Raw genomic sequence first — 21,433 nt, forward strand, 5'->3', positions numbered from 1 at the left:
CGCAACAGGATAGAACTTTGCGGTTGCTACTTTCCTGAACAAGGCAGGGCACCTTCCGTCTAGAACAGTAACGGCAAGGCTGGCCTCCTGAGCACTTTATCTTCCTTTCTCGGCAAGCGATGCAGCTGGGGGGGAGCGCTATTAGCAAGCGATGGAATATTCATGGCTTCGGAATTCTCACGCTGTGGACGTCCTGGGCTGCTTCTCTGGTGGAATTAGATCCACTGTGTCGTTCCGAGGATACCCAAGAGCGGCTCCACGCTCTGTGAAGTCGTAGACATGTTGCGCCCTACGACGCGAATGATGCAAAGTCATGATTACATATTCCTAGACGGCCGTGGACAAAAGAAGGATTGGTTCTTCACTTGATAACTAATAGCATGTTTCTGCCACTTCCAGCTTCTGCAGCTCGGCCGCTCTATCGGCTGCTGGCAGGTCTACATGCCCAACAACAAAAGAGGCACCGATTCATGGATGCACCTATGGAGAATGTCAGGGTGGTTATAAATGCCCGCCACCCCCAGAATCTCCTTATGCTTCTTGACCGCTGCGGAAACCTTTGCAACACTTTCGATCAAGCTAGAATGATCAAAATCGCCTGGAACACCTTGCTCGATTGATAGGTCGTTGGTACCTATCAGAATCACATCGACGCCGTCCACAGCTGCGATGTCGTCCACGTTGCTTACCGCTTCAGGGCTCTCAATCATCACAACCACCGTCGAAAGCTGCGAATTGCCCACCTCGGAAACCTGGGCTATAGAAGCAGACCTGAACCCCATATGTGGCATCATTCCCGCCACAGAGCGTTTTCCTAATGGCGGATACTTTCTTGCCTTTAACATCCGCTTGTGCTTGCTCTAATTGATCTCAGTAACTCGCTAGCAACATTGGAAACCAGTAAACAGTTCAGATTTGGAATAATGAGATGCATACCTGGCCCATCAACATGAGGAAGACAACACCTTGGGCACCGTTATCTAATACCCGTTGTATGAAACCTGCTTCGGCACGACCGGGACCTCGTACAAAAGGCGTTAAATTGGCGTTCAGTGCGGCCACGCAGAGATGATTGGCGGTCTGCAAGGAGAGACTGGAGTGTTCCAAGTCGATGAAAAGAGCCTGGAATTCTACATTGTTGTGTAGGCAGCATCAAGAGAGTTTCCGTCAATATATTTATCGCGTTATGAAGCTCTGGACCTCCTTTGTGGGCGACGCTACTTTGAAGACTCACTTAACTTTCATCAGCCTAGGAGCCTTATTCCGCGCTACGGTCAGTATATCATGGAAACGTCAATCACTGAACAACACCAGGATACACGCGAAGCGTCGAGATTCAAGGCGCTGGTGGTCTCAGGCCCACACTAGGTGGGACTTGAGTGAGTCACTACTCGGAGTAGACTTACGGAAGCAGGGGGTGGGCAATGGTGAACAGAGGTGATCATAAAGCAGCGTCACCCGAGTCCCAAACGTGGGTAAGCTTGGGCTTAGTTTTATCCATTTTTGGCAACGAGTATACTAGTTAGGTGATTTTTGAGAGGTCTAAACTGAATTGGTGGAATCGCTTGGAAATCATGACGTGCTGCCTTTGCCGAGTCAGCATCAATAGCCCGTCAAGCGTTGGGCAGCCCCGCGTTTATCTTTACACCAGGGGTGAACGGGGAAAACATCTGGATGTATATAAATCCATGAATTCTGACATTGAGCTATAAAATCCCAAAAACCCGTCCTTCCCGCTAGTCTCCGCAACTTCTTCAGCAGTCAAACCTAAAGCCGCGAAATGGAAGGAGAATGTCTCTGCAAAGGTACGCTCCCTAAACTGATTGGCATTCGTTTCGGCCCCTCTCGTGAGTCGTGACCAGTAAGTATCCAGGTTCTGACATCATTCCTTGCTGGTAGCCATCAAAATCCGCGTGAACGACGATAATCTCTTCGGCGAGAAGCGAAGGGGTCATATCTGCCACTGCGACAATTGCCGCAAAGTTGCAGGAGGGATGTACGTGGCTTGCTCCTCCCATTGTTACATTAGTCTCTCGCTGTGTTGGCAAAGGGTGTAGACTCTCAATCTCATAATGTTCCTTCAAACATAGATTCGGCGCAAACTTGATCATCGAGGACGAAAAGGTTGAGTTCCTCAATGGCAAGGAAAACTTGCGAAGATATGAGGTTTGTTTTTGTCCTGCTCAGGTTGGGTTCGAGCACGGGACCTAAACTTCGGTTTCAACAAGACCATATTGACTAATGACCACAATGTAGGATCTGGATACCCTCAGCGGGACACCACTTGGAAGGTCAAACCAGGTCTACCCATTTAGATGACTGTCGAGCACCCTCTGATATTGCGACACAGATTTTTCTGCCAAACCTGTGGAGTGCCCATTATGAGCGTTACGCCGAACTACAAGGGCAAAGTTGTATTGAAATTGGGAATTGTACGAGTTCACCCCATAAACTCTCTAATGGAGGGCGGTGTCTCAAGCCCTCCTCAGTCAAAAATCTCACAGTCCTTAGCTGACGAAATATCTTCTCTTCTCAGTTCCCAAAGCTAGCTACGCCTGAATGGGAGAGTTTTGCAAGTAGGCGGCAAGACTGGGAGAAACAATTTGAAGGTACCATTCAATATAAAACCAAGGTATTGTAATTCTACCTCCTCGGGCGTCTGGCGCTTATTCACGCTCGCGTCATGTGGAAGATCAAGTTGATAACTGACACCGTCGTTTCTTGACAGAGTTTTGGCGAGAAGCTGCCTGGCTCGATTTGATGTTCAAGCAACAAGCTGCCGCGCGTACCATGTTCTCTGGCATGCGTATTACTCTGTCGAATCGCGTGATAACGTCCGACACAGGGACTCACAATCCTGCTCTGTCGATGACACTAATAGACCTACTCATTTGTCTCTAATCAGCTCAAGGTTTATCTTCGTTCTGAATTTACCATAGAGAAGTACTCAGCGAGCTTTTTTCAGACGTGTATATGTAGCTGTAGCATACTAGGATATGCTATATCCCAACATTACAGGATCATAGGCTGCAGCATATATGAGGCCTACTCTGTCTCGTTCAAACAGTTTTGAGCCCGATCGATCCAGATTCTGCTCCAATATAAGTCCACCGCAGTTCGTCGTCTTCCCATTTTGTCCCAGTGACATCGACCACCCTCTCCTCTCCTGGCATGATATCAAACCCGTTGTCTGAGAAATTGAGCCAATCCTTTTTCTCCTCGAAAACGAATCCATGAACTGGCTTATCAGCGGTTATTGTGAGCCTACTCTGGGACGCCTGAACTTTGACACCGCGATCTGCGAAGTCCAGATACTTAAACGGATGAGGCCAGGCCGTTCCTGTGCTGACTATTTCCCCATCTACCGATATCGAGCCAGAGATTACGTACGGATCGTACAATTCGTGGTTAAAGGGCTTGGTGTGGTCGAATTTAGAATCCACGTCGACATCACCCTGTTGTATGATATCAGTTGTCGAATTTGGTAAGGTTTGAACACTCTTCTTAATTGTCGCGGCGATTTCTTTTCCAGTCTTGATGGACAAGAACCGGATTGTGATATCGGCTCGCACTGCCTCCGTCCTCGAGCTTGCTACCCACACGTCGTACTTCCTATCCCGCGTAGCAACAGTAGGGTCTATGTGACCAGCTGTCCAATCATAGAATGGCCGAGAAAGTCCAATCGCGACCGGTTTCAAATTTCGCTTCATAGCATAGAAGGACGGTTTCCTGACAAGATAGTAATCTGCGACCGCCCAAGACATCGTAGGCCAGCAATCGTTGAGCTGCCACACCAGTATACCTCCGGTCTTTCTCGCTCCAGGCTTTCCCCAGTCCCGTCTCCAGGAACGATACGCTGATTCCATGACATCTGATTGGGTGATTTGCGTCAGATGAGTGAAGACTGGCAAGTCATAATTTAATCGGAAGTTCTCTGCGACGTATGTCAACAGCCGACGCTCGTGGTTGATGGCTCGATTGTGATAATCCATAACCATTGATCCTGGATGTTGTTGTTTTGGGTCGGTAATCGCAGATTTGATGGTTGACAGATGAGGGTACGCCTCCATTCCGAACTCGCTGACAAAACGGCCGCCCATGGTCGGAAGCTCTTGATGCCTTCGCATGAGGCCATGCCAAACTGTGAAAGGTATTGTTAGCGCGCGGAAACATCAGTAAGACAAACCGGAGCTTACCGTTCCATTGGTGAATATCACCAACTGTCGGATCAAAGGTCTTCTTTCCATCGCCCCAAGGGCTGCTTGGATGGTAGATCGCTCCAGGGTCCTCCTCTTCAACAAGCTTGGGCAGTTGATATTCATAGATATACCTTGCCGGAAATGAACCTTTCAACCACGATTCCGGATTCTTATCTCCCTCATAGTCGTAGTCTAAGTTGTATCTCTCCTGGATCTGGTAGTCCTCATTGTTCCCGGCCCAGATCACTAGAGAAGGCCGAGTTCGTAGCCTGCGTAGGTTATGCCGAGCCTCTACCTCGATTTGCTTGAGAAACGATGGGTATGTCGGGTAGCTTGCACAGGCAAATGCGAAATCCTGCCAAACCAGGATTCCAAGATCATCACAGGCATCGTAGAAGTCTTCCTCCTCATAGATTCCACCTCCCCATATCCTGCATACATGTCAGTCCAGCCCTCATCTTCATAGTCACTATGCTCCGCTTCGTCCAAATGACGATGGCTGACATACCTAGTCATGATTTGATTCCCATCCACCATCAATTCCATCCATTTGCGGTACCCCTCGCGGCCAATCCTCGGGATGAAGCTATCGGCAGGGATCCAGCAAGACCCGCCGCAGAAAACATCAATATTGTTGATACGGAAGTAGAACGACTTTCCGAATTCATCTTTCTCCTGAACCAGCTGGACCTTGCGGAATCCCGTAAGTTTCGTCAAGGAATTCTCCTTCACTTTGTTAAATAACAAGGTGGCCTTCAGCTCATAGCGTGATTGCTTGCCATATCCATGGGGATACCAGAGGGCCGGGTCTTCGAGCTTGAAATTTGCTGTCGACAGACCTTCGCTGTCGACAGCCTCTTGAGACTCAAAGACCGTCTTCTTCTCCAGAGACAGGGTAAATTTGACGGCAACCTCTGCCCCATTTCTGTTCCTCCCAACATCCACACGTGCCAACAGCTTCCCGCTCACAGCCTTTAAGTCCTCACTTACCGCCGCCTGAAACCAGACGTCTTCGACACGAGTCGTGTACGCCTCGAGGAAAATCGGCTTCCATGGCCCAGAAGTACACAAGATCGGACCCCAATCCCAACCCCAGTGGCATTGAGCCTTTCGAACCGGCATCCTACCCAGTTCAGTCTGGTGAGCGATGAATTTATGCTCCTGGGCGTGCTCCGCGACGAGTTCGCGGCCGCGTAGCAGTGCCGAAGCAAAAGTAATTTCCAGCTCGTTGTCCTTTTGTTCCAGCTGCTCGGTGATTTCTACGCGGTATTCGAGGAACATGTTGTCTGCTTCAAGGATCTTGGATCCATTCAACTTGACTGTCGCATACGTGTCGAGTCCCTTGAACACGAGGTCGACTCTGTCACCCTTGCCACTGGTTATAGGAGGACTATTGAAGGTCGTGCTATACGTCCATGACTTGTCCGCTACCCAACGTGCCGCCAGCTCGTTCATGTTGACGAATGGGTCAAGGATTCTGCCAGGTAGAGCCATGGTAAGTGACGAGCTCGACTATCGCCCGAGCGACTTGGATTTTCATCACTTACTTTCCATTTTCCAGAAGGTCGAGATGAACCACTGTCGGCACCTTGGATACGGGTATCCAGGCTTCTTCCGAGGAATCATTAGTTTCCTTAAGCTTCCACCTCGTGCTCAGTTCTTTCTTCGATATCAGCATCTTGGTCTTGGGATGGCCAGTGATGCCCCTGTCGCACACAGAGAGCTGCTGATTTTCTCTTACCAACTTATATCGAACTGCTTAGCAAGGGCACGTTGAAAGATAGCTTGCCGAAAGGTAGAATGGAAGAAAAGAAAGACATCATGCCTGGTAGTGCCACCGGAATATCGACATCTCTTAACATCTCTTTCGAAATCGGCAGTACGGAAGCACACCGATAGGTTCTATCTTGGACAACTCCATGTGGTCTGTTGCAATTGGTAGATCGACATGTCCAAATGGGGGGTCGAAAATTCAGCCTAAAACGTGCTACTTATGCCCCCTCTTTTTGGCATACCACGAGTGCTGCATCGCTCGCCCACAAGGGACCCTGAACTAGTAACTCTGGCCCTGAGAGTGGCGCGAGGGGCGAGACAGCTAGAAACGAGGCGTGCTTTGCATACCCTTTCTCAAAGGATCAACGCTCTCGGCCTCTGGTTGTGGGGTAAACAATGGGAGGCATGAAAGAAAGCATTCGGCCTAACCGCTTCCAGCGTTGGGAATATATATTGTCGAGATAAAGGTGGCCATGATTTTCGTGGTTATGCCGCTTCTGGAACCGGCAACATGTATTTCCGGCATGATTTTGCGGGGGATGACACCGTGGGGTTGGCCTGGCTGTCATTTCAAATTATAGTTGGTTTGGTTTTGTCAAGCACAAGGCTGAGCTTACGAGGAGGTGGTGCCTACAAGGCTACCGAGGTAGGTTTGGATCAACTTTGGCAAATAGTGCTTTTCAAAACCATAAACTACTCTCATAGAGAGGCTCTTCGGAAACGACAGGATGAAACATGCACAGAGAAAGTGGATTTCTCGTCATAGTTTAGATCGTGTGTTGCTGCTGTTTCCCCACTGAATAGGGCCGTCATACAGCAAACGATCCAAGGCGGTCACGTTGACATGCTTCGCGTTTAGGTCCTGGACCCTCTGAACACCCAGTCGCCTCATGGCGACAATTGTCTCATTAAGAAGGATTCGCAGAGCCCTCTGAACACCTTTCCGTCCTGCAAGAGCAAGGCCATACAGGGGCACTCTTCCGACGCCCACTCCCTTCGCACCCAGGGCCAGAGCCTTGACAACATCCGAGCCATGCTTGATGCCACCATCTACCAGGACATCAAAGTGTTTTAGCACGTGCGGACAATGCTTTCGAATCTCCAGGAGCACCTGCAGCGGTGTCGTGGTAGTGTCTAGGGCTCTACCACCATGATTGGAGATGATGATACCTTTGACGCATGGATACAAGGTGGAAAGATGTGCATCTTCGAACGTCTGGATCCCTTTCAGCACTATTGGCAGCGACGTGTGATTCTTCAACCACTCCAGCGTCTCGTTCCACCTGAGACCGGCCTCGGTCCCCAAGACTTGGGTCCCACCGCTAGCGGCCAGCTCCCCCATTTTGAACCTCTCGTCGGCCTCTCTCTTTCCCGGAAATGGAGCATCGAGCGTCAGCACAATGAACTTTATTTCTGGGATCTGTCGTATACGGGTCAACGTCGCTTCCGTCCTTTTTATATCCTTAAGCACATAGAGCTGCCATCCAAATATTGTGTGGCCGTCGTGTCGCCCGGCTCTGATGATGTCTTCCGGGGCCATTGAGGCGTTGTGCGAGATTATATAGATGGCGTTGAATGTAGAACATGCCGATGCAATCCCAGCCTCGCCGTCCGCATGTGCTAAACGAGCCGCTGCAGCTGGTGAGGCATGAATAGGAACGCCACATTTCAGACCTAGGAACATTGTACTGAGGTCGATATCGGTTCCGGATTCCTGAAGTGACAATCTAGGCCGAAGAAAAACCCTCCGATAGATGTCATGATTGGCCACTTTCGTAATTTCATCATCTGTTGCAGAGGGATAATAAGAAAGTGCTTTAGGAGATAAGATGCGCAATGCACTGCGTTCTAGGTCGTCGATTGTTTGGAAAGACTCGAGGTCCTCAGTGGAGACGGCCATCGGCCAGAGGAGGTCGTCAGGAGATGGTTTCCTCCTTCGACTTCGATTTGGTTAGAATACTCATTGTCGCCTGAGGACCAGCCGGTGGCATGTCAGTAGCACGGCTTATGAACTGGAGGAAAGCCAGAATTAGACCCACAATTGGGGGCAAAGAATCCCTGTATGCGACTCAGTGTTGTTGGCGGTATTGTCATTTGAAATGATTGTCAATCCGTTGCCGATCTACCTTCCTGCTGATGTAACCGTTAGTATCCTATCCTACAAAACGAAGATAATCGCATAAACTACTAGGGGGGGCCGCTCTCGTGTCAACATATGAAATTTTCGCTCAAATCCGGCACATACCTAGTATTGAAAATGTTGGCCGGTATCCACTGCCAACTTCCCTGCCCTTTTGTTCCCCCGTGGGGTTAAGGGTTGAGGGTTAAGGGTGCAGCTGCAGCTATTGAGTGCTTGCTTGACGAGAGGAAATATGTGCAATTATATGCCTGCCTACTCGTATCTGTCCCCTTCGCACAAAGACTAAGATTAGTCGGTGGACTTTATACCAGCCTGCCCGGTTGTCTGCCGGTGGAACTAGACTGGGAGGTGAGCTCATCAGTAAGCTCCCACACCTCCTCTGCTCCTGGCAGACCTTGCCAAACATATAACGGATCTCTGATCCACATTATTGTGCCTCGTCTGGAACCTTTTCCTCCTCCTGGAGAAACAACTCAAACCGAAACAGACCGATAACGCCAGCTGCACAAGATGACGGACAAAGCTGTACCAGGTACGCCAGCTGCGGCTGCGGTAGAGGCATCACGCCCGAGTCATGAAAGCGACGTCAAGGTCTTGGAGGTGCGTCAAATCGAGGGCATTGATGCGACGCATGCCGCCATCATGGCCACGAACAAGCCAAACCAGTGGGGCAAGGGCTATGTGAGATTATACATGCTGGCGGCATGCATCTTTCTGAATTCTACGATGAACGGTCTGTCCTTATAGCGATTTATGGAACGCGTAGGAGAACGTCATTGCTGACAGATTTAAATAGGGTTCGATGCATCACTGCTGGGCTCAATCAATGCCCTTCCCAATTACACGTCCTATTATAATTTGCCGAGCAAAGGTGCAACGAGTACGGGTATTGTGTTTGCAATCTATCAGGTGAGTTTGATGTTCTGCTTGGACATGAATGAAGTCAAAAGGTTGCATCAGCAACAACCATTGACATCTGTCAGGTTGGACAAATGGTTGCCTCATTCTTCATTTGGATTGCGGATTGGCGGGGACGCAAAGCCCTCATCTTTATCGGAGCACTGGGAGTTTGTGTAGCCACTGTTATCACGGCGACTGCAAAGACGCTCTCTGCTTTCATTGGTGGCCGCTTTCTTCTCTCGTACTTCGCTACATTGGCGCACATGGGTGCAGTCCTTTACCTCGTCGAGATGGCACCCACGAGATATCGCGGAACACTTGCTGGATTGTACAACACCTTCTATTACTTTGGGTCCATCCTGGCGACGTCAGCTGTCTACGGAGCTCACTTGCACCTGCCGCATAAAGGCAATGATGACTGGCGAATCCCTCTCTGGCTGCAGATGGTTTGTCCTGCCATTGTAGCTTCTATCGTCTTGTTCTTCCCAGAATCTCCAAGATGGTAAGTCCCACTCCCGCGCTGACACCTGCTATTGAAGCTGACCAAGATCTAGGCTTGTTGCAAAGGACAGGCATGAAGAAGCCGAAGCAATCATTGCACGGTACCATGCAAATGGTGACGCGGACCACCCCCTCGTAAGCTTGGAGATGAAAGAGATGATAGCCTCACTACAATTCGAGGGCATGACTACCTGGAAGGACTTCTTCAATTACAAGGCCTTGGTCAAGACAAGAGGACGCAGATATCGATTGATGTTGAACGTGACTTTTGCTTGGTTTGGTCAATTCTCGGGCAACAAGTAATACTTCACCCTCCCTTGTATCCCCGGCCCAAAAATTTCCGACCTCACACTGATTTGTCAACAGTATCGTGTCGTACTACCTGCCAACGTTGCTCACCAATGTCGGTATCAAGGATACTAACATGAAACTGCTCATGAACATCATCTATGCCCTGGACGGCTGGATCTTTGCGACTGTGGGCACCCGTTTCCACGACGTGATCGGCCGCAGAAAGATGTTTATGATCTCAACCATGGGGATGGCCATCGCCTTAGCGATCACAGCAGCCACCGCCGCCAAATTCGTCCACACTGGTAGCACGACAGCATCTTCTGCCAGTATCTCCTTCATCTACATCTTTGGTGGGATTTTCGCATTTGCATTCACGTCCATGCAGCCAATTTACCCCACTGAAGTCATGTCCAACGACATGCGTGCGAAAGGAGCTCAATCATATAAATTGATTTCCGGTGCCTCGGGGTTTTTGAATACATTTGTCGGTCCAATTGCACTTCAGAACGTAAGTTTTATCCCACCTATCCCAACGGTGCATCTTGTCCGAACGCAATCGTTTTAGTTTGAGAATCAAGCATTAGTATTGAAACCAAAAGCTGATTTTCGAGTCCAGATCGGCTATTGGTTCTATGTGTTCTTCGTCTTCTGGGATCTTTTCGAATTTGTCTTCGTCTATTTCTTCTACGTTGAAACCAAGGGGGTCTCACTTGAAGAATTGGAAGTCATCTTTGAATCCAAGAATCCCCGCAAAGCGAGCACTGCCGTGAAGACTCTGAAACATACGACCGTGGTCAAGCACGACGGTAGTGCCGAGACTGAAGCCAAGGCGGTGGTTTGAGAGAAGGACGAACTGTATCCTGGCTCAGCCAATGCTGGTGGGATCTGACCCTTGGGATTGGACATTAAAGGGCGAAGGGTACACAAATTTGTAACTTATCCCGAGTCAAGATCCTATTGCCTACTGGTACTTACAGGCTAGTGGCTGAGAAGGCGAGATGGAGAAGCAATTGTCAAGGGCATATTTGCTACCAAGAGTAAATTAATAAGTACCCCAACTTCCATGATTCAAGGTCTCATCGTCGACCAGGAAAGCACTCCAATCGATCTCATCTCCAAACGTAACTTGATCATCGTACCAGCCAAAGAAATTGTGATCTCCATCTGATACCGACGGTGTCCGGCAGGCTTCCGCACTTGAAAGCGCGTCGAAGATAGAGACGATAATGTGGCGGGAACGGTCAGCAGACCTCATCCACGGCGCCATCTGGCTTAGCAGATCCAGGACTTTCCTCAGGATATCTTTCGAAGCAGAAAGGTCGCACTCTAGTGCTAGTCCCTGCTCGCCAGACTTTTGTGCCAGAGTAAGCAATGGAACCATTGCAGCCTGGAACAAATACCACGAGGCGTTCCACACGTGAATGCGGTTTGGTGTCCAAGTCTTTGTTATTGACTCGACTGCTTCCACGGCTATTTCATGACATGTGGCCTGGACGCAAAGCTCTTGCTGACTTATTTCGTGGATCGATGCTCGCGGGTTGAGGCGGCGGAGTTGCGTCGGCCGATACAGGATTAGACGGAGGTTCAGGTACCGATTGTGCATGAAATCCCGAGCGATTAGGAGCCGATCAGGGCACTGGCTTGGTGCCTTGAGCGCCTCGGGTAAGCTGGAATGCCAGTCTTGAAGCTCCTTGTCGAATGCGAGTACCTCTCCGAAAGTTGTGCGTCCAATCTGTGCAAACCTGTCCTGAATGCGATTTGCTATGAGGCAAAATCTCGCGCTTGAATACAAGGACTGAGCAGCGTGATTGGCGCAGTCCAGAGAGTTTGGTAAGTGGATGTCCATTGTAGATGGATCCCATCGTCCGGATGTAGGCCGGCCCATAGTCATAGAAGTCCAGACGTCGAAGCAGAAAAGGCACCACCATGTTCGGCGTCGCATCTCCACTCTTGACACTGTGGGCATGAGTGCGGTAGAGCTAGAATAATTAGGTGATGTGATGTGAGGATTGCTTTTCCTAGACTCTCTATGCAGACCCAGGGCCAATGCCATGCGGTAGGCAGCACCCAAGATAGCAGTGGCCATATTAGGCGAGTTTTGATATTGGAGGTAACAACCAGCCAAGACACATAGGGCTTGGACACTCTCCAGATTGCCAGAGCCGAACGTTTCCAGGGTTAAATGGGCCTGTGCGCGCCGATAATAGAGCTTGTGTAAGTGCTCATCTCCAGCTGCAATAGATCCCATTGTGCAGACCATATTGAGCAGCCCTAGCCACGAGGCATCTTGCCGATTTCCAGCCTGCCATGTAGATATGAATTCAACCTCATTTAGCATAGGGGCCACACTGTGACTGCATTCGAAATATGCATTGATGCAACGCTCATCGTCCGCTTTGGTAGGCTCCACGTGCTGTCCCGCTTGCAACCCTGAGAGGGGCTTGAGCCAATTTCTAGCACTCGCAGCAACGTGAGATTTTGCAGCAGGACAAAGTCTGAAGATAGTGCGGAGGATAGCGCTGATTGAAGCAGACCCAAGATAAGACCTTCGATGTTGATCGTACGCCAGCGAGACAGCGTTAATGTCGTCACTTGATTTCATAGCTTCATCCGCTCCAGGCTGTAGCTCATCCCAGTGCCTATCAGGCTCCTCTCCATTTTCAGAGACTGGGCCAGAGTCATCAATCTCGGACTCCGAGCCCAAATGGTCATCATCTCCAGCGTTTCTGGCCAGGATTTGGAGAAGCTGGTCTCTTGTCTTGGTTCTCAGATCATCGATATCGAATGAAGGGAAGAGTTTTGAAAGCAACTCCCTATGTGCTTCGAGACCAGATGAGACTTCTTGAAGGTCGTTCACGGACACAGCATGTCGACGGGAGCGAATTCGATATGCACAGGTGGGCGCTAACTTGTTGGCGCGACAATTAGCACAAGGATGCCCTCTATCACATTTGATTTTTCGTCTTGTGCATTCAACGCACGAACGATTGACTCTGCGAGCTGATTTCTGTGTCAATGGAGCTCCGAGGGCAATGCCACTCGTAAGTAGAGGAGCTTCGAAGTTGAATGTGTGAAACATATGAAGAGCACGCTTGGGTGATGTGCATTTCGTACAGCATTGCAAGAAGCCCCGCGTCTGTTCTAGGAAATGATCATGACCTACGACGAGGAGACCAGTATTCTCTCATCCTCGCGGGCTTATGGTCATAGCTTCATAGACGTGTATATAAGAACCAAGCGCTCCGTTTCCAGACCTGTTCTAGGGCACAGAGAAGTTGCGTGGCACTTGTTTGAAGAAAGTCAGGATCGAAGGATTCAAGCCCGCACGGGGAAGGAGTGAAAATCTCCCGTGTCACGTTATAGAGCCCTTGAAACTGGAAGCTGGCACTGTTTTGTAGGGTGCAGCATAGAGCTCACCTTTCGGGTTCTCGTTTGCCCCATATAACTTACCAATCAACCTCGCCACCTTCGCCATTGCTGTTTGCTGAAGGGCCGGGATTTCAATATCGCCGAACGGTCAACTCTCATGGATGGAACATCATGGATGCAGTATGCGTGTCTCTAATAAAATTCCCTGCGAAGGCTTTCGAGGTATGTAGTAGCGGACGACTCCAGAACAGCCTGATCCTCGATCCCGAATATCCAAATCCGCTATGAGAATACTTGGGCAGTATATTATATGAGAGTGAGCTGTGGAGATAACGAAAGAGACAAATCGAGAGGTCGAATTGGTCGAGTGTAGTTCTATTCGGCTAAAATACAGCTTTTAAGCCAAGGCAACAAACCAAGTTATTTGACCGGTGATCAAGCTATCTCACCGTCATAGAGCCGGAAGTGATTTCCACCATCGAACAGCTCACCGAAAGTCCAGGACTCAGAGGAAACCCCTTTCACAGGAAATCCCGCAAAGCATCGTCAAGTGTAGTGGCCTCCACTAGCGGAACAGCGTCTCCCTTCTTGGGCAATCCAACCCTATTATGCCAAACAACTTTCATTCCGGCATTCGTCGCGCCTTCGACGTCTCCGGCACTGCCAGCTACGAACAGAACATCGCACGCGTCAAGACCCATCGCCACCAGAACAGCCTGATATGCTTGTTCCACAGGCTTGTAAAACCCACTCTCCTCCGCAGTCACAACGGCATCGAAATTCTCGGTACCGGCTTTGCAAGACGCGGCGTGCCCTAGTTGTTTTGAACAATTCGTCACGACTCCGAGTCGATATCCGCTCGCCTTCAATCGCTGCAAGACCTCAACGGTCTCAGGCCAGGCCGCCATGGTCTCCCAGTCACGGACCAGAGTTGTCGCGACCGACTCTGGCAAACCGACGTCACGGGCAGAGTTGCTGACGAGACTCTCATAAGGAATATAGGCGCCCGCCCCGAAGGTGAGTTCTAAGTAACGCAGACGCCAGAGTCTCCCTTCTGCGGAACTGCCTGAAGGAGTAGAGGCATCCCATAGAGTCCAAGAGTCCAGCAGAGCGGTGAGCAGGTCGAATACCATAGCTTTGGGTCGCCAGCCTGGTGTGGCAGTTGTTGCGGAAACAGACATAGCCGATGTTAGAACGTTGCCGGATATGATTTCGGAGGTATTTGATGTCTGAAATGAGGAGGCAAAACAAGCTAAAGGTGGAGAAGCTGAAATGACGCTTCAGTATCGAACGAAGACTCTGTACTGTACCGTGTAGCTGCTTGCCTAGAGTATCATCGAGCACAAAGGTAGGAGAAGGGCAAGATATATATGTCTGGCGTAATGGAGCAGTTGGAGATACCGACAAGCCGGAGTTTCCTCTTCTCTCTCCACACACATACCTATATATGATTCTTTCCAAAGATAATCCCTCAAGCTTCGACAGGGCGCTGTAATAGATCACGATAATCCGAAGAAGTCACTGATCGTTAGCCAAGCGAATGCAGTGCCCCGGAGGCGTTGGTGGACTCTCATTACTGCACGATGTAGCCCGATTTCCCAAAGAGAGGCGATTGAGTCATACGCAACGCAACGGCGCGTCCCCTCTATCGATAAATGCAGACACAAAGCACTTCCAGAGCGGAGCAAGGGAGTTCCTCCTAAACGCGGCTGATCTTTTTATTTTCGCTTTGAATCCATACGTCCTGATATTTCCGGCCAACCCGGATAAAAAATACCCCGACGCAGCAGGTCCAGCGTCTCAGATACAGAATTCCCGCATCTGCCCGGTACTACTGCATAGGAACCTCACTTGGGGGACGCACTGTAGTGCAGGGCGAAGGATGCAACACTCGCTCAATCGCAGGTCTACTAATTATGCGCTCTGTAGATTTAACGCGACAAGAATTCTGCATCGGAAAAGTCCCTAGGACTTCAAGGATGAAAAGGAGGCGAACGAACGATGTTGGTTTGCTTTCAAGAATATGTCTATGATTACGTCTTTGATCGCGGAGTTCGGACCTGTTAAACAGCCCTCGCCCAATCAAAGATTTAAAAACGTCAAAAATACGAAGGAAGATACCCCTCCGTTGTCTAATGGTACATGCTCATGACAGGTAAGATTTGACCTCATGGAGCCCTGGGTGGTTGTTGGTACCTCGTACCTCGTGTACGGAACAGAGTAATCACGGGACCACGGCAGGTGGCTGGGAGGATGCCAAGGCGGATGCCAAGGGAAGGATGGATAAGTCCCTTCCACTTCGGGTTAGTTATCTCTCAAACTCGAAAGGACCCTGATTGCAAGTCACATGATCAAACAATCACATGCTTCGTCCGATGGTGCTTGCGGCCGGAGGTGACTTTTCACTCACCCAAAGGAGGTGTTTCCGAAACAACCGGGAGTGCCCCGAAAAGATGGATGCATTTGCATCAGCTCAAAATGTTTGCCATACCAGGCTCAGAACTTCAGGACATCTCAAGCTCAAACTGCTCAAACTTTGATGCGCCTGTGTAGATTTTCTGTGTGGCGGGTTTAATAACCCTCGGTTCACACCGGCTTCTCAGACAAGAAATAATGCGCGTGCAATTAATCCAGATCCATACCGCCATGAGCAGTGACACCAACCGGTTGCGCATGATGCAAGGAATTATGATCGGCCCATGTCTCCATAATGTTTCGCTGAGGCAGCTGAGGCAGCACAGTCTCTGGTCCTGGGGTTCGTTCGGCTTTCAAAACTTCCTCCCCTTCAAATTCCATCGGTTGAGACTTCAAGTTTTGTAGGCAGGTCTCCCATGTTCGACCAACCAGCTTCCCTTCTAAGAGATCCTCGCTGAACAAAAAATAGCCCTCCTGGCTTCCCACGAGGTAAGCATTCAGCCCAGAGCTTTTGAGCAGGATTTGGGCACCGTGAATATGCCTTGCGTAGTGATTGTCCAAGTAGCGCGCCCACCCCCTAGCAGCAGCTTGAATGGCATCATCTTCAGAGGCGATCTTGGTCCAGCCAATCCCCAGCGCTATTGTGGCCTCGTCGCACTCGGGACGTTCTACCGCGGTTTTGGGAGGGCTAGCGGGTGCAGCACCCGAAAGCGTGTCGAATGGAATGCGGATGGAATTCTGAGAAAGACGCACGGATTTTCGACTTGTCGGTAGTTTGGGTCTGAAGTTGGCTGCGACCACTTCTTCTAGCAAAGCAGTTTTCTCTGCCTCTTCCTCGTACCAAGTCCCAGTCTGACTCTCCGCAGATACAGCGAGTCCGGTCTTAGGATTCAATAGAACCATGCCCTCGCCATAGATTGGTTCTTCTTCGGGTATTGGAGCTGGGGCATCAGCAGAGGTGAAGTAGGAACCATCCGTCTCAAAATCGAATGCAGTCTCGTCCCGCGACCGTTTCCTGGATGGATTTGTAGAGATTGGAGTCATGGTATCCACTGGAGTCCATGTACTTGAGTTATGAGCATATGAAGTGGGTGAGGGCTCGTCTTGATCCATTGCCCTGGGTGTATCGGTTGGAGTGGGAAGTTGGATCTGTTCAAATGACATGATGTTGGATGTGACGGTGCCCACACAGCCTGATGGTCAAATGCGCGGCCCTAGGAGAGACACATACAGAGGCAGTAGGTAGTGAATATATAAAAGGACAGCCGAACAGAAGATACGTCGACGGGATGACTAAATGGTAGTGGGCATGCGCTCTATCAAGGGAAGAGGGTGGGTGATGGGAATGGTGGGATGTAAGTCGAGTTCAAGTATAGAGACGACGTGAGACGTGCTGGGGATGGGAAGCGATAGATGAAGAGAGATCAAAACGAGAGAGGGCGAGAGACAGGGTCGCATTATTGAAAAAGCGAAGTCTGGGGATTTTGCGGTCTGAGATGTGCAGAGGGTAAGAAGTGAATGAGGTGCCCGGTCTGGTCTGGTCTGGTCTAAGCTGCCAGCCTGCCAGTGGATGGCTTGTCGTTCGGTTGCTGAGTCGTCGAGCGGAACACGGCAAAGTACTGAAGTCGGGGTTGCCTTTTTGCGTCCTTCAGCTCTGGCCCTCTGGCCCTCTGGCCCTGCGTTTGCGAGAGGATGAAGCACAAGGATGGTCCAGGTACAATGGAGCGATCGGAGCGGCACTATTGGGCGTTGGACCCTGAAGCACTGACGCATGGCATGCGAAGAGCGGATCCTGCTATCAGCAACAGACATTGGCCCTTCTGAGACAAGAGGTCCAACGCCCCCCCGCCGACCTCCCATGGGCGAGAGGTTGTGGGCACGGCAACCATGGGAACCACTGCGCCCTCCAACAATGAGGCAATTGGAGGCTCTTGGGGTGTCCACTATCTAGGATAGGCTCACCAGGCATTTCAGGCATACTACCCAGTAGGCGGCTTGCTGCCCGTCGCTTTACCCAAACGGCCCCTGTAAGCTAGGCCCTGCTGGGAGGAAAATCAGTCCTCTAAGGGCAAGCGAAGGCTTGGAGCAGCCGAAAAGGCAAAAATGCTTGGGTGTGGGGAGACGGAGCGCACCAAATGGCAGCCACTCTTGTACCAGTACCTTGCTTGGGGACGCCACCCGCTCAGCCATTTCCACTAAGCCTTCAGCTTTGTAATGGTCATCACGTGATTTTCATTAGAGACAGCTTGGAGCACATGTTCCGGCTTCGCTTCTGTGACAGACTACTCGTAATCGTTGGACTCCAGATAATCGAAGTAAAGAGGTGGCACAGCGTTTAGTAGTACTATGTCAGATTCACGGGCCATCGTACTACCATGGATCCTGAAACCCATTCCAAAACACAAACACACATACATCCTCTTTGGGTTGGCACGACACACACTTCTTGATCATTACTTCTTCATTGACTTGCCAAAACTTCTAAGAAAGAAGATTCTAAGGCCCATCATTATTACATAAGTACAGTAGATATTCTATCCACAAAGTGTGTGATGTAGCTTCCTTTACACCTGACCACCGGTCCTCTTTCTACAAACCCAACCCGAACAGTCCAGCGAGAACACCACAAAATATCATACAACGGCACAGTGTTGTGTGTGAGCAGGTGCCTCCCAGCTAGATACCAGCGAACATACACCATGGCACCTCTTACTTGTTGCGATATGCAGTTCTGGAAATTGGGAAACAAAACGTGCACCCCCTGAAAATTTCAGGTTTCTTGCTCATGGGCGATCATTCTTTTGTGGCAAAGGTTCTGGTCAAGGAGTTATGAGCCTAGGCCAGTGCTCAACATGTTCTTCAAGTTTTGCGTCTGGTCAGGTGCATACGTGGGAGCCAGCCCGCCGAGGAGGATGAACATAGTCAAAATCACCAGGCCAAAAACCAGAGCCTTTCGCATAGCTGGTCGTTGCACGCCAAATTCTGACCAAGCCCGACCACCCTGGCTAATGTATTGCTTGAACTGTTCAGCCCCAAGCTTGTAGTACAACAAACCACCAAGGGCAACAGCATAACCAAAGAGCTGCGTCTTGGTAACCGGGTTTCCCCAGATTGCCACCGAGCAGCCTACGAGAAGGATGTCCTTGAGAATACCGCAAAGGGTAAGCACCAACGAAGATGTCTTTCCAATCTGTGCTCAGTGTCAGCAAATTCAATAACGCCGCTCTGACATCAGACCTACCAAGAAAACCACTGAGACGTTGAGCAAGAATGCCACCATCGCATTGGCGATCAACAAAAAGATGCCAACATCGTAAATGTTCTTCATGGTCATGCTGGGGACTTCGAGCACAAGAGCGGTGAGGCCGTTCATCACTGCACACACAGGAGCAAAGTAGTAGAGAGAAACCAGTGGATCCATCTTATACTCGGCCGAGCTGAGGAGTCGCTGCACCATCACTAGACGAGTGCCCTCGGTAATGATGGCGCCCACTTGGTAGAGGAAACCGGTGAGGACGAATTCGATCTCTCCATATGAGGCGATGACGACGCCAATGACAATGAAAGAGACATTTCCTAATGTCTTAAGGCTAGGGGGTGCAATTCCCATGACCCAGGAGATCAAAAGGACAGCCACAGGCATTGTAGCCTTATCTCCGTCAGTCTTCAAGGTTCCCTGTATCTTGTCCTGCACTCACCTTCAACATTTGGATAAATGACACGCTCAAGTAGAGATAGACTTGGTTACCACAAATCAGACTCAAGCTGAAAAAGAAACCGATTGGAAGGATTGCCCGGATATAGACTCGGCCCGTCATCTTCACGGTTTTCCGTCCATCGAGGAGAGTAGTGGTCCTTGCAAGCAATTGGGTCATGAAGGTAGCAAAACTCATATGCCTAACCAAATGTATGTCAGAGCAGTGAAGCATGAGAGTTGTATCGAAAATACCAACCATGCTGTCAATGTGATAGGAAAGCCTGCGGACTTCTGTCAGCTTGACGACCTACAGTAGAAAATCAAGTTCGAGTGGTGCTTACTGAAACCCAATGTACTCAAGAGCCACTTGTTGAATAGAATCACACCTCCACTGAAGCCAATCCAAGTCCTGTAGGGGTTGTCAGAGTGAGATTTCTCGAGACGGCTGAGGCTAAACACACGCGACGTAGACGGCCGGGTGCAGAGAAGATTGAGGCGGAGCAGCCTTCTCGGAGGGAGCATTTGTGGTTGGTAGGACAGAGGCAGCTTCAGCACTTCGTGTCTGTTCACCCGACAGGCGGGCTTTCTTCTCGATGTCTGCCATGGCGGGTAGAGAGGACTGACTGCGCTGGAGGAAGTCTTGAAAGGAAAAGGGTCGGGGCGACCTGGAAAAGGTCTGTGGCTGCAGCAGATTGGCGGAGACTCAGGTCAACATGAGGGAACGAGCGAGTTTGGGATGAGGCAACAAGTGTTCTAGGAAACGTCGATGGCGCAAGATTTAATAAGAGCGCGAGAGTCCCGAGCAAGGGAGATGGAGATGGGTAGAGCAAACAGATTGTGTTGGGCGTCGCAAGCGGGCGGGCATAATCAAGATGTGAAGGGGACGAAAATGAGGACACCCACTTTTTTCAGGGATTCGGCGTGGAGCAGAGGAAAGATGTGCATCCTTTGGTGATGGTGGTTCGCCATGTCAGCTGTGGCACTCCCTAAATGGGGGACCACTAAGCGTTGGCGGGTTCCCCCCTAAAAAGGAGACTTAGGCTTTACATCTGGACAATCTGGGCTTTTTGGTGGCTGGAGGGACCCAGAGGCACTCCGGGACTCCCTGGGGGCTGCTTGTTGGACCACGAGGCACTGGAGTGATGCTAAAAGCAGCTAGAGCCCCAACAAACCCGGATAGCGCACCCGGGACAACCAATGATTTGCGCCCACTAGGTGGTAAAGGCCCCCTAACTCTGCCATCAATGCATCATATATTCTACGAGTACTTCCCTACTCCATAATGAGTTCCTTCTGAGACTCTGACATCGTCGAGGCGTGCGCTTGGAGGTCCGCCAACAAATGATCAACCTTCCTCGACACGCGTCATGTTCCACGGCTGAAACACGAGATACGCATACAATACTCGGTAGGGAGTTACAGTAATTTTACAGTGCAGAATGCCTACTCGCTATCTGATCTGTTCTCTCGATTCACGCGGACCTACGGGTGCCAGAACGGAGTATGGATATCTTTACGTTCCACCAGCCACATCTATGGACTACAGCATGCAGATAGAAACCATAGCCAAGTAATTACTATCGAGATCAGTGGCTGTGGAGCCGAGACCTGGCCCGCAATCTGTACCAAGGACTGATACATACGTACATATGTAGTACTCCGAACGGCAGATATCGTCATAAAGGAGGTACTCTGTACTTTGCACCCCGTGCCGCCTATGCCTAGGCACACAATTAAAGGCGCCCCTCCCCCATCATGATGTTAGCGGTGATGAAATGGACTGGCATAGCGTCGATATCGTGATCACTAGGTACAAGTCAGCAGACACAGGTAAACATGCCTCGCCAACGGCGAGAAATATCCTGCATGCCCCTCATAGAATGTACTGTATGTACAAACATTATCTTGATTGGCCGTGCAGTCTCGAAACACTGTGTTGAAGCAGCACCACGCTCCTTGCATGTTTGCAAACGCCTCGATTAAAGGGCGTTGGCATGCACGTTTGGCGTTGGAGTCGGGAACACTTCCGCAGTTTAATCCTCCGTAATATCTGGACTTTATACGAGGAAGGAATGGATAGAACAGGAGAAGTAACTACTAATTACTGCAAGAAGGTGAGTGTCCCTGCCAAGGCCTTTTGATACT

The 21,433-nt window shown here is 50.2% G+C and overlaps 9 protein-coding genes across 9 annotated transcripts; 2 read left to right on the forward strand and 7 right to left on the reverse strand.

The window, feature by feature from the left end:
• Positions 1-437: 437 nt before the first annotated feature.
• Positions 438-791, reverse strand: A1O9_02919 (uncharacterized protein; the record flags this gene model as incomplete). Its single annotated transcript, XM_013408489.1, has 1 exon — positions 438-791. One exon carries the CDS (start codon positions 789-791, stop codon positions 438-440), a length of 354 nt encoding a protein of 117 aa, XP_013263943.1.
• A 1,092-nt stretch (positions 792-1,883) lies between these two features.
• A1O9_02920 (uncharacterized protein) lies at positions 1,884-2,450 on the forward strand (the record flags this gene model as incomplete). Its single annotated transcript, XM_013408490.1, has 4 exons — positions 1,884-1,996; positions 2,091-2,166; positions 2,257-2,291; positions 2,351-2,450. Coding segments are annotated over 4 exons (324 nt in total), but the record flags the coding sequence as incomplete, so codon positions are not given.
• A 609-nt stretch (positions 2,451-3,059) lies between these two features.
• A1O9_02921 (beta-mannosidase) lies at positions 3,060-5,693 on the reverse strand (the record flags this gene model as incomplete). Its single annotated transcript, XM_013408491.1, has 3 exons — positions 3,060-4,141; positions 4,197-4,630; positions 4,708-5,693. 3 exons carry the CDS (start codon positions 5,691-5,693, stop codon positions 3,060-3,062), a joined length of 2,502 nt encoding a protein of 833 aa, XP_013263945.1.
• Positions 5,694-6,732: 1,039 nt separating this feature from the next.
• On the reverse strand, positions 6,733-7,872 carry A1O9_02922 (uncharacterized protein; the record flags this gene model as incomplete). The annotated part of the gene is made up of 1 exon (XM_013408492.1): positions 6,733-7,872. The coding sequence occupies one exon, from the start codon at positions 7,870-7,872 to the stop codon at positions 6,733-6,735; it is 1,140 nt and encodes a 379-aa protein (XP_013263946.1).
• Positions 7,873-8,622: 750 nt separating this feature from the next.
• Positions 8,623-10,648, forward strand: A1O9_02923 (uncharacterized protein; the record flags this gene model as incomplete). Its single annotated transcript, XM_013408493.1, has 6 exons — positions 8,623-8,845; positions 8,909-9,021; positions 9,096-9,514; positions 9,567-9,812; positions 9,880-10,315; positions 10,373-10,648. 6 exons carry the CDS (start codon positions 8,623-8,625, stop codon positions 10,646-10,648), a joined length of 1,713 nt encoding a protein of 570 aa, XP_013263947.1.
• A 201-nt stretch (positions 10,649-10,849) lies between these two features.
• Positions 10,850-12,886, reverse strand: A1O9_02924 (uncharacterized protein; the record flags this gene model as incomplete). The annotated part of the gene is made up of 1 exon (XM_013408494.1): positions 10,850-12,886. One exon carries the CDS (start codon positions 12,884-12,886, stop codon positions 10,850-10,852), a length of 2,037 nt encoding a protein of 678 aa, XP_013263948.1.
• An 811-nt stretch (positions 12,887-13,697) lies between these two features.
• A1O9_02925 (haloacid dehalogenase, type II) lies at positions 13,698-14,357 on the reverse strand (the record flags this gene model as incomplete). The annotated part of the gene is made up of 1 exon (XM_013408495.1): positions 13,698-14,357. One exon carries the CDS (start codon positions 14,355-14,357, stop codon positions 13,698-13,700), a length of 660 nt encoding a protein of 219 aa, XP_013263949.1.
• A 1,444-nt stretch (positions 14,358-15,801) lies between these two features.
• On the reverse strand, positions 15,802-16,755 carry A1O9_02926 (uncharacterized protein; the record flags this gene model as incomplete). The annotated part of the gene is made up of 1 exon (XM_013408496.1): positions 15,802-16,755. The coding sequence occupies one exon, from the start codon at positions 16,753-16,755 to the stop codon at positions 15,802-15,804; it is 954 nt and encodes a 317-aa protein (XP_013263950.1).
• Positions 16,756-18,418: 1,663 nt separating this feature from the next.
• A1O9_02927 (uncharacterized protein) lies at positions 18,419-19,892 on the reverse strand (the record flags this gene model as incomplete). Its single annotated transcript, XM_013408497.1, has 6 exons — positions 18,419-18,781; positions 18,833-19,240; positions 19,290-19,488; positions 19,545-19,569; positions 19,630-19,697; positions 19,750-19,892. The coding sequence occupies 6 exons, from the start codon at positions 19,890-19,892 to the stop codon at positions 18,419-18,421; spliced, it is 1,206 nt and encodes a 401-aa protein (XP_013263951.1).
• Positions 19,893-21,433: the final 1,541 nt, after the last annotated feature.

The sequence above is a fragment of the Exophiala aquamarina genome (assembly GCF_000709125.1).
Source record: "Exophiala aquamarina CBS 119918 chromosome Unknown aczIA-supercont1.2, whole genome shotgun sequence".
Classification (NCBI taxonomy): domain Eukaryota; kingdom Fungi; phylum Ascomycota; class Eurotiomycetes; order Chaetothyriales; family Herpotrichiellaceae; genus Exophiala; species Exophiala aquamarina.